The sequence below is a fragment of the Apium graveolens genome, chromosome 9, assembly GCF_009905375.1.
Source record: "Apium graveolens cultivar Ventura chromosome 9, ASM990537v1, whole genome shotgun sequence".
Classification (NCBI taxonomy): Eukaryota; Viridiplantae; Streptophyta; class Magnoliopsida; order Apiales; family Apiaceae; genus Apium; species Apium graveolens.
Genome location: NC_133655.1, coordinates 280,365,130 through 280,377,505, shown reverse-complemented (window position 1 = coordinate 280,377,505; position 12,376 = coordinate 280,365,130). Strand labels below are relative to the sequence as shown.

General features: G+C 34.3%; 1 protein-coding gene across 2 annotated transcripts; it reads right to left on the bottom strand.

Annotated features, from left to right (window-relative positions):
• Positions 1–6,986: 6,986 nt before the first annotated feature.
• Positions 6,987–12,173, bottom strand: LOC141687443 (uncharacterized). 2 transcript variants are annotated; one of them, XM_074492718.1, is made up of 10 exons: positions 11,697–12,173; positions 11,191–11,282; positions 10,854–10,956; positions 9,753–10,018; positions 9,359–9,493; positions 8,822–8,944; positions 8,575–8,703; positions 8,120–8,337; positions 7,855–8,008; positions 6,987–7,447 (listed from the first exon to the last, which is right to left on the bottom strand). In XM_074492718.1, the coding sequence occupies exons 1-10, from the start codon at positions 11,881–11,883 to the stop codon at positions 7,229–7,231; spliced, it is 1,626 nt and encodes a 541-aa protein (XP_074348819.1). In that variant the 5' UTR covers positions 11,884–12,173; the 3' UTR covers positions 6,987–7,228. The 2 variants fall into 2 exon arrangements, with proteins under 2 accessions (XP_074348819.1, XP_074348820.1); XM_074492719.1 differs by having other exon boundaries at positions 11,844–12,173.
• Between the last annotated feature and the right edge of the window lie 203 nt (positions 12,174–12,376).

Here is a 12,376-nt window from a genome sequence, read left to right as displayed (position 1 = left end):
AATGTGTTTTGGGTTAAATGTTTGATTTTCGATCGACTTAGGCTTTAGCAGTTGGTTGTTGTTTATGATTTAGTAAAATGGATGTTAAACATATATAGCTGTGCAAAATATGTAAAACAAAGATCTTCAAAACTTACTTAATTTTATATTAAAAATCAAGCAGTGTTTTGCTAATAAATCTCTAAGTTCTTGTTTTAGAACTTAGTTTCTTTCTTGAGAGAGAACACACACTTTTCTATTCTGATTGTTCTTCTTAACTTAACTAGAGGACCAGTGTTAACTTTATAACTCAGTTAACTGCTGGTTTACACAGTGGATAATAAACATGCTATTAGCTTTTCTAAACTGTCACTTGTCATTTCTATTTATAGAAAAGCAAATCTTCCATTTCTGGCTTAGCATATCTTTAGCATCCCGTGTTAACTTTAATCTCCTCTGTCATTTAATCTTTGTCGTTGATCTTGCACATCTCTCAAGCTGCTTTTTGTAGACTTGTCAATCCAGCTGTGTGAATTGTTTGTTGATTTGCAACCTTGGATATTGAACTGTTCTGCAATTCAGTACTTAGAGAAATTTCTTCACTTCGAGATCTTCAGTTAAGCTATAGAGAACTCGACATCTCAATAGGCATGTTGGCTTGTCGATATCTCTGAAACTTCATTGTTGCCTAGACTTATCGACAACTCTGAGTTCTCTAGTGAATTTTGGTTTATCGATAACTAAGAGTTCTCTAATGGACTTTGGCTTATCGATAACTCAGAGTTCTCTAATGAATGTATACTTGTTGATATCTCTGAGTTCTCGACAGACAATTCCTGATTTCTCTACACCCGGTGGATGTTGTTTATCCGTCGAGTAGTGATGGCTTAATCGTCGAGTAGACATTCCTCATCCGTCGAGTAGATATTGCTCATCCTTCGGGTAGATGTTACTCATTCGTCGGTACTCTCTGGAGTTTAAATGACTTCTCGATAAGTCATTCTGGAGTTCTCGAATGATTTCTCTATAACACTAATTCTGTGACTTGTAGAGATCTTGACTTAGAATGTTTTACACCAAACAGATTTATTCAACTTCAAGCTTCTTCATAATTCTTCTGAGGCCTGATCTTCTTGATCTTCTTCCAGATAGAATTCTTAGGCTTGACACTGTTTAGAGAAAAATGCTCCAGTCTGCTCCATTTACATTTTACAGACATTAAGTGGTACACGTATGAATTACAGATTAAGGTTACAATACAACTAATCTTAGGGTTGTCAATATGACTTAGTCTTGTTATGATACAGGCATGTCTTGCACAACACTATTTAAAAGATAATTTGCTGACATGACAACATCTCCCCACATATTCTCAGGTAACCCTGAACTTAGCAACATTGCATTGCACATTTCCTTCAAGGTCCTATTTTTCCGCTCAGCAATCCCATTGGATTGAGGCGAATACGGTGTGACTTCGTGAATAATTCCATGTTTCACACAGAATTCACCAAAAGGGGATACATATTCACCACCTCGGTCACTTCTTATTAATTTTGTTTTTTCCTTAAGTTGATTTTCAACTTCATTCTATAGAGCTCAAACTTCTCTATAGCTTCATCTTTGCTTTTAAGTAAGTAGACATAATAAAACCTTGTATTATCATCGATAAAAGTAATGAAGTACTTATAACCGTCCCTTGTTTGATTTGATTTTAAATCACACACATCACTGTGAATCAAATCCAAGGGTTTTGTATGCCTTTCAATTGTTTGAAACGATGATCTTGTTAATTTTGTCTCCACACAAATTTCACATTTGTGTGGAGAACTAATTTGGAATGTTGGTATATGGTTCAAGTTAATTAATATACGCATTGTTTCATAATTAACATGACCTAGTCTACCATGCCATAAATTGGAAAACTCAAGCAAGTAATCAAAATAATTATTTTTATTAATACTCTTCACGGTCATTACATTGAGCTTAAATAGCCCTTCGGTTACATAACCTTTTCCCACAAACATTCCCCTTTTAGACAAAATAACTTTATCAGATTCAAACACCATACGGAATCCATGCTTGTTCAACAATGAATCAGAAACCAAGTTCTTTCGGATCTCCGGTACATATAGGACATCATTCAAAGTCAGCTATTTGCCAGATGTCATCTTCAACACAACCTTGCCTTTCCCAAGGACTTCAGATGTTGCAGAATTTCCCATGAAAAGTTTCTCTCCAGTCTCAGTTGGCGAGAAGGTGTGGAACAACTCCTTGCTAGAACAAATGTGCCTAGTAGCACCAGTGTCAATCCAACATTCTTTCGGATTAGAGCCGATCAGGTTCACTTCTGAAACCACAACAAAAAGACTGATTTCAGATATGTCTTGAGCCACATCGTCTACCATGTGGGCCTCGTGCTTCTTTTTCTTCTTCGGTAGTCTGCACTCAGTTGACTTGTGACCCATCTTGTCACAGTTGAAACACTTTCCTTGAAATTTCTTCTTAGAAATTCCAGCTTTTGGTCCCAAATTAGGCCTCTTGTCTGGTTTCCCCTTCTTGAACTAGGAGTTCTTCTTGACCTCCACAACATTAGCATCTGAAGAGCCGACAAACCGATTATTATTGTCCTCCTCGATACGGAGTCTTAAGACAAGGTCTTGCACTGTCATCTCCTTGCGCTTATGCTTCAAATAATTCTTGAAGTCCTTCCAACCGGGGGGAATTTCTCGATAATAACGGCTACTTGGAAGGCTTTCATAAACTCAAGGAGTCGGGCCACTATTAACTTCTTAGTACCCGCATCCTCGGTTCTATACTTTCTGTCAAGTGAGTCCCATAGAGTTTTGGACATTTTTAGCACACTATACACCTTATATAGTGAATCACTCAAACAGTTCATTATGTAATTTCTGCACAAGAAATATGAGTGGTTCCAAGCTTGGACTGTACTCACTAGCTGAACATCAGACTCATCTTCTTTCAGCTTAGGTGCATCCTCAGTCAAGAAACTCGCAAAGTCTAACGTGGTCAAGTAGAATAACATCTTTTGTTGCCACGTTTTGAAATCCAGCCCACTGAATTTCGCCGATTTTTCCGCTTGAGCGGTTACCGGTACAGCCGTATTTGGCACCACAAGGGTCGCCGCATTAGGCACTGCATCGGCAGCTACATGCCCAGACAAGCTAACTCCGTCAACTCCAGACATTTCTGAAAAGAACAATATAATATACAAAACTAGTAAGTATAATTATCAATTAAAATATCAACAAAATTAATTGATAATATAAAGATACACATAACAGTTTTGTACAAATATAATCACATCATAAAAAAAACAAAAAAACAATCATATTTTTGAATCAAATATTCCATATTATAATTCATTGATAAAATGATATCCAGGTAGTTTGGTTAACGCACAAACGGTATTATTGACATCATCCAACCTTACAGAAATTTAATCCTGTTGGTGACAAAATCATTCGATCTTTGAACAACAATATTTCATATTTAATTTCAAACTGACAAGGAGTTGATACAAAGTAATTAACTTGTCCGAAAACAAAACACGAGACATAAAACATGCAAACTTAAGTAATATAAAGCAGCGATAGAATCACCGAGGCAAAATCAATTAAATACTCATATTGTAACTGCTCAATATTTAAATCACAACAATAATTCCCGAGCTTTAATACACAAAACCAGTTACCAATATTTCCAAGCCAAACAGAGTAAAAAGTAAGGCGTGTCAAAAAAAACGGACACGACTTTAACAAAAAAAATTAAAAAAAAAATAAACATTATGGGTCCACAAAAAACTACTACCTCCGTCCCACAGGATTCTATACGTATTCTGTTTGCACGTATTTTGAGATTCTATAAAGTATAGTTTCATATTGTTTTCTTTTAAATTTTTTTTTGAATAAAAGTTTAAACATGAAACTTTTATTCAGAAAAAAAAAATTAAAAAAATATTGTGGAGTTATGCTTTAAAGTAGCATTGAAAAGCGTGCCGAAAAGTAATGTATAGAATTCAATGAGACAGGGGGAGTAGCAACCAAGTACATGTAGGCATACCAGTTAGGGGTGAGCATCGGTCGGTTTGGGTGGTTTGGAGGGTCTAAACCGAACCAAACCGAAATTAGCGGGTTTCTCTAAAATCCAATCCAAAACCAAACCGTTATGTGAAAAAACCAAACCAAACCAATCTGTTTAAAACGGTTCGGTTCGGTTTGGTTTCGATTTAAACCGTTTTTCCTATAAAACAAAGTTAGAAATTAAATTAAATTTGAAATTGTAAATAAGAATCGAAATTTTGTACCATATTATAGAATTATATTTTCTATTATAATCATATTCAAAAAGAATATATATAAAAATAATGACTTTGAAAAATAAAAAAGAGGCAAGAAAACGTACGAAAAAAATACAACCAATTCTTATGCTTTTATTGAATAAAAATAAAAATAGTGAAAATATAACACATACATGAATATTTATATCTTAAAATAAAATATATTATGATTAGTTCTTTTATATGTTTTAGTTTACATGTACATAATAATTTTATTATTAATTACACTTTATTAATATATTTAAATATTCGGTTCGGTTCGGTTATATCGGTCGGTTTGGAGGTAAAAACCGAAACCAAACCGTAAAAATTCGGTTTTTAAAATGACAATCCGTAACCGAACCAAACCGTTAGTAAATCGTAAAATTCGGTTTGGTCGGTTTGAATTGGGCGGTTTCAGTCGGTTTGGGTAATTTATACTCAGCCCCAATACCAGTGGGTTTTAAAAAAAAAACTAAACTATATAAAGCAAGACTGATTAGTAACAATTTTACTAAACAAGAATAAAATTGATTTAAAGCCATAAAAACATGTAAGAAATTACGGGGAAAAAAACTATCATGCTGACCATTAAAAAATACAACCAGATCACTTGATTAAAACCAGATGGCCGGTTTGACTACTAAAACCAAAACATATTTTATACAATAAAATTTAATGAAAAATTATTTATGAATTTTAAAATAAAAAAAATAAAAAGAAAAAGGCAACCAATATCCTAAAACCCCGCACAAAAACACAAGCCAAGCATTCCATGATATAAAGAATAAAACTAAAGAGTAAAGTTTTACGGAGTCCACCTTTAATTGGAGTCCTCGGAGTCCATATATGTTCTGCAAGTAAAATATAGCTTAAAATATTGCAAAACATATTATTTTTCGACAAACATCACTATTCTATCAAAAATCTTGTAGATTGCATATATTTTACAAGCAGAACATTGCAAAAATATATATTCTACAAAACATGTTTAGTTTGCAGAACATAAATGTTCATGTTACAGAACATATTGCAGAACATACATATTGTACCGTAAATATATGAGATTTGCATGATTTTGTTGAAGTTATGCTATTTGTGTAACATGTTTTGCAAAATAACACGTTTTACAATATATTTTATTTGCAGAACGTAGATGGACTCCGAGGACTCCGATAAAAAGGTGGACTCCATAGAACTCAGCCCTAAAACTAAAATAGTTTCATCTCTAAATAATATAGAAAGCAAGCAAAACAAAAACCAGGTATGGTAACTCTATGGAAAAAAGGGTCTTTTTCATAAATACCCAAGTTTTATAAAATTTTTGTAAAAATACTGTCATTTTTTAAAACAAATTGCAAAAATACTATTATTCAAAAAATATTTGCAAAAATAGGTAGATTACATTTATAACCATATCTGCAACTAGCAACCATATATATATGTGTGTTGCAAATGAGTGCACTGCGGGACCATACTATACTAATATCACAAAAATCCAACCATATTTGCAACTTATGATGCAACATAAAATGCAACCTAAAACAGTTGTACAATTTACACTAAATTGCAACTATTATGCAACATCGTATTTTTGCAAATATTTTTAAAGTAAAATAATATTTTTACAATTTTTTTTCAGAAGTTAGTAAAATCACAAATAATTTTACATAAAATAGTATTTTTGGTAAATTCCCAAAAAAAATCGGCAAGCATATCAAGAAACTACACATGCTATTGATTCATACTCTTTGGCTCAAAGGAGTATCCACCCTTAACACAATATGATATGTAATTCAACACACAAACCAGAAAAAGCCGCGCAACTATTCAGACAAGAATATAAACACGTAAAGCATGCTCTCCTGTATAACATGACAAATGATTATCAAGTATACAACATAACCAAGCAAAATATTATAATTATAATATAGTAAAAGAAAACACCCGCTATGGCATGTACGATACGGAGAACATAAATGATGATCCAAAAAATTTAAGCGGTAGGCTAACTAATATTAGACAAATCAGAGAAATTTGTTCAGGCATACATGATAAAACAATACCAATCTCTTCATAGTAAAAATTATTATACTAATGAAAAATTCAAACAAATTAGTTTATTCATCAAACTAATTATATAAATTATGTAATCTGTTTTAAGCTTGTAGGGAGTATAATTAAAAGGAGTACCTTAAATCAGCAAATCGATAATACAAATACCAAAAATTGTTCGAGTCACGTGAAAAACCACGCTCTCCTTAAAACAGATTAGCCCCTTCCGTATGGTGCTTGAAAGTGTTGTGACTTCCGTCTGCCAGGATACAACGAACAAAGGTAGTCTTAAGCACTTGAAAACTCGCCTTCTACGAACTGAACAAACACTATTTTCTATCTCACAGAAACTGAACTTAGGGCTCTAAGAGGAATACAAGAAAACAATGAAAATTTTATATCTTTTTTGGTGTGTAAAACAATGATGCAAGAGTTCTATTTACAGGGGAAATCATATGTAACTTACAAAAAATAATAACTTTGTAACCTACACAATAATGACCAAATTAATTCATTCTAGCTTAGGAGTTACAAAATCAAAAATTTCATAAGTTACAAATCAAGCAAATAATGCCAATTAATTTTATTCAAATATTTTTCTAACATAAACAATCCAGACATCAAATCAGATTATAACTTCATATTTGTAATATGTATAAAGGGAGGTTAAACAATTACATTATATGGCTGCATGCACAATATGTGTTTGAAGGGAACTTTAAACAATTACACAATATGGCTGCATGTACAATATGTGCTTTAAGGTGATATTGAAGCAAAATATATTCAACACTACTTTAGTTATCAGTGTAAAATTTGGTGGTCAGCTTAAAAGAAACCGGGAGGCTGAATATCTACTCATGCTCTTATCAGTAGTTCATATACACTGCTGTTGTTATCTCCAGGAACGCGTTTTAACATTTCAAAACTCTTCCGACTCCCAAGGAAATCAATGCGCTTAAACTCCAAGTGACCGTGCTCAGCTGTTTCTTTACTAGAGTACATTGATCGAAGTCGATCAGCATGCACTGAATCAGTGTGAATTGCCAATTCTACCTCCTCTTTTGACATGTTTTCCTAGAAGAAAAGAAAACTCACAAGATGAGCTCTCATTGTTAATAAAAGTTCACTAGTCCTCGACTTGTACATACGGAATACGGAAGAGCAAGTAGAAGCGATACAGGGAATTGTACATGTATATTGTATTAGGAGCATATATCTAGGAATAAACTTTTTCAGTCGGTGGTTTTAATGGATCTGCTACGGACATGATCTAAAAACCTCTGCGATGTTACCAAGCATTATTTTTCATAATATATTATGAGATGATTCTTCTTTTAAGTAAGAAAAATTAAGTTTTCCTTCCCCTAAGTTATCTACGCCATGATTTGGAAAGGATAAAAAAATCGCTTCCACAACAAAACTCTAATCGAGATGTATAATACATTGAGTCTAGTTGCCCAAATGTGAATGAAACAAAGTACCTGGTAGAAGGCATGTATGTAATCTAACACCTGTAAACAAGTGAAACCGGTATCGCTGAAAAATGACCTTGAACAAGGTCCCATCTCAGCAAATCGATCAACTGGAAAGAGTATAGTAAGGAAATGATTTTTGAATATCACTGCACTTTTCTCACTGCAGGAAACCATAAGTTTTTTAGCATTAGTATAATGTGATTATAAGATGGACTCTGAACAATGAGCAGAATGCAGATATAGTTGAAAACCAATCGGCATGTATAACAACCTTTCCGTAAGCTTTTTAGAAAAGTTCACAAATGAAGCAAGGGATTCCTTTTCATTCGCATTTGCATCATAGAAAATAGACGCAAGATTTTTCCCATCATCCTCAAATCCGGAAGATTCCGTGTAAATAGCAGCAGTACAGGTTGGTTCAGATACTGACCAGCAGACTAAATCCAGAAGCCTGTTTGGTGTGATTGGGCGTATTGGGGTCTGGCATCTCTGCGTTCAAAACATACCTTTTAAAAGAGTGAATATTTAGCTTAGTAACTAACACGATCAGTTTCAACAATCACATCTGCACTGATCATTTATGCAAAAATAACATAGGACTATGTTGCAAGACACATGAGTCTGTTTCGAAGATAATCAAGTTTCGTAGATTATCTAATTATTATATCCAAAACACACAAATAAAATAATCAAATACAAGTCAATTAAAGAAATTATTAACGATACCTGCATTCGGCGGACCCGACGTTTTCTAACCCCACTCTTAGCCAGGTTTGCCATATTTTGACGTACTTCATGGCTGACTTTTATACCAGATTTGAGAGCATCAGAGGAGCAAGTACCTTTGTTCCTTTCCTAGAAATGATTTGAACATATGAGATGCCAACTGGGTGTACAGTAGAAACTAAAAAACAACATTTTACATCTTAGCATGATAGAATATGAACAAGAAAAAGAGAGCAAGTATAGACACCTCTACTGCCAAGCCACTTTGAACATTTTCAAGTATAGTTCCAAGCTGCCGAGCCAAATCAACAGATACATGCACTAACCTCTGGACACATTTTTCCTTGGCTGTTTTCAAAACCCACAACGGCTGTGGAACATCACATATTTGTTAGAAACATACATAAAAATGAAAATCAAGGAAAGAAAACAAGGGGGATGCCAGAAACAGATTCATCATATGCTATGATCTTCTTGAAGCCAATTAAACTACATTCACTTTGTATACAGGGTACACCTGAAGGTGAGGATAACACCAATCTTTTTATAACTTGCGCGGGCACGCACACACACACACACACGGAGTAGACAGAACAGAATTTAGATTTAAAATAAATTTTCCAGCAGGCCCTAAATTTATTATTCGTAGCAGAATAATAAATTAAAAGACATCCAGGCAGGACACTGTAAAACTTTTAATAAGTAAAGTGGACAAAAATCGTTTACTCTTTTGCACAGTATGTTCAGAATTTTAGGTACATACGAGTTTCACACAAGAACTTACAGTAACAAGATTATCTGAGTGGCCTATATATTTTCCAGCTGAAGTCCCTTCACAAACTATATGGCTGGCGTTGCGACCCCCGCCAATCCAGTGATTAACAGGTTTAGCACCTTGCAAAGTAGCAGCCTCGGAAATCTGCACATACATGCATTATAGTATTTAGGAGGATTTCCAAGACACCCATAGCTAAAGAATAAGAGATCAGTAGGGCCAAGTCTGATACAAACATGGGCTCTAGAAACATGAATCTCTGAAATATGAACTGTAGGAACCCTAATAAATAAAAGAAGAATACATAATACATTCGATACAAATTCACTAGGTAGCCGACATTTTCGATATCATGGAATCTGTAAAAAGTCTTTAAATATTGACATAATCTGACTGATTTTACCTTACTGCGCAGTTCAGCAGGAACATCTGGGTCGATAAACAAAGAGGAACCAGAAAGAATTAAATCCATACTTCTGTTCGACTCTTTCACTGCAGATCGCACGTTTGGTTGATTGATTGTGTCGGACTGCTTTAAATGTTCAAGCACACCAACAGGAATACAGTAATTTTCTGTGCTGGCATAACGAGAAAGCCCATTTAAGTCGTCCCTTAGTACTTCATTCTCTCCAACATTTTTAACACCATAAAGAGATTCATCCAACCTCACTGCAACAAACAGATTAACTGATCATGCTTAAAAAATGTTAGTTATTTACTCAAAATTAGCACTTAACAGAAAATTCTAAAAAGGGGATATTTTTGTAACTGAAGCTTGATCTATATCTATGATATCAAGTTATCAACAGAGGGATACAGATACAGTGTAACCTCGAAAGCAAATATATCCCACAGAAATGGGTACTTTTAGAAAAGTTTGGGAGATTTGCTCAAAATTTTAAAGTTTATAATAATATTTTTATTAATATGTAGGTGATATTTTGTCGTGTTACATGCTGGGAAAAGGCATCAATTCAGCTTTTAAGCAAGGGCAGTTCAACTCATCGAGCAGAAGATCAAAGTTGTTTGTAAGATTTTTGTAGGTATGAAACTGTTCATCAACTACAGATAATTTAAACCAACTAGATCGTCCACATATTATATGCAAGTAAAATGATCAACACTTTACAACTTATGCGTTCTAGGCAAACATGCTTGGGCAGAAGAACTTGCAGGAAAAAATGAAATAATCCGGAGCTCTTTATACAAGTATATTTTTTGTAGGTATGAAACTGTTCATCAATTACAGATAATTTAAACCAACTAGATCGTCCACATATTATATGCAAGTAAAAAGATCAACACTTTACAACTTTTATGCGTTCTAGGCAAACATACTCGGGCAGAAGAACTTGCAGGAAAAATAAATAATTTGGAGCTCTTTATACTCAGGATTTTCCAACGAGATTACACATAATGGATAAATGATAAATGAACCTACTTATAAGCCTTTAATTTATGTACTTACAGATATCCATAGACAATGCAAAAGAATAACTCTTACCATTTCTTCTAACACTATCCACAAACCACCCTAGTGTTACAATGAAGAGACCATTTCTTGATCCATATTTGAGAGCATGCTCATATTTACGCCCATGACAGCTGTAAAGAGGGTTAAGTGCTCACAGAAGCAAGTGCCAGAGTACAAAAGGAAATTACTTACGTCATAGGTGAGATGTAAAATAATATTACAAAGATAAATCTCGGAGAGGTTACATTATACCAAAGATGTCGAATTTAATAATCAAAACATACATCATTAACATTTGAGAGGTGATCATAATTCATAAGAAAACGGGGGACTTTCTCCACTCTATAGCACAATTAAAAAAGGATATTTGAACCACCAAATGGGTACATTTAGGATGCAAATCCGGACTATATTCGCCACCCAATCTCCTAGTCGCGTCCATCACTTGTTTCCTTGCATCTGCAAATTAGTCAATTATATGGAAATACATTACCAACCTTGTAAAGTACCTATATACAACTCTAAAGATGCCACATCACCATATTAAAAGCTTACCAATATATAAAGACAGATAACAGAAATCAAAAGTATAAACATCAAAAGAAGCAAGTTCAAATTTTCAGCAACATATATGAATATAGAAATGTGTGTGGTGTGTGTGTGTGTGTGAGAGAGAGAGAGATAGGGAGAGAGGGAGAGATGGAGAGATAGAGAGAGGGGGGGAGGGAAAGAGGAAGAGAGAGGGGGAGAGAGATGGAGAGAAGGGGGAGAGAGAGAGGGGGGAGGGAGGGAGCGAGAGAGAGAGAGAGAGAGAGAGAGAGAGAGAGAGAGAGAGAGAGAGGGAGGGAGGGGGTAGAGAGAGAGAGATGATACCTTTAGAAAGACCAGTAACACAAATGACAAGATCAGTAAAGGGAGCATTTGGGTGAGTAGAAAAGGAGGAAACAGAAGCAGAATCATGAGAAAGACCAATTAATCTAACTGAAGGAGAAATTGAATTCACAAGTAATCTTGAACAACCTTTACTATTAATCACCTCAACTTCTCTCCCTCCACCCATCTTCAACCAATAATCAACCTACTTGAACTTCTTCCCAAAAATGTATACACACATACACACATATATGATAGCGGGGGTGATAAAGATTCAATCTTTAACCGAAAAGTGATGAGAATTTGGAAACTGAAGACAGATTTGAAGAAAAGAAGAAAATGGGTTGCTGAAATCACATGAAATGTGTATAAGCTGAATGAAGACTTCAATTTGATTATAGGGGTTTTAGTAAGAAGTGAAGAACGCAGGCTTATGTATTTGTTAATTCAAAAAATAATCCGCCATTGATGGGTGGTTTATGTGGCCTGTGCTTCCTTAATTGTTAATTCCTTGCTCTAATTTTTACTAATTTTTTATTTTCAAATATACCTCTTTTATTAATTTCTGTTAGGGTTCAAAAACGCGAAAATCGGAATTGTTCGGTAGAGGGAATTTTCAGTGATTAATTGGATAACCGGTGATTAATCGGATTGATTAATCGGAATATTAATCGGAAGCA

Bases quoted from the DNA above. Each gene is read 5' to 3' on its own strand.
- LOC141687443 (XM_074492718.1), bottom strand. From the start codon at position 11,883: ATGGGTGGAGGGAGAGAAGTTGAGGTGATTAATAGTAAAGGTTGTTCA. The intron at 10,019-10,853 runs GTAAGAGTTATT...TGTTTGTTGCAG, and splicing joins GGATAGTGTTAGAAGAAATG to TGAGGTTGGATGAATCTCTT. The intron at 8,009-8,119 runs GTTGTTATACAT...GGTTTCCTGCAG, and splicing joins TCTAAAAAGCTTACGGAAAG to TGAGAAAAGTGCAGTGATAT.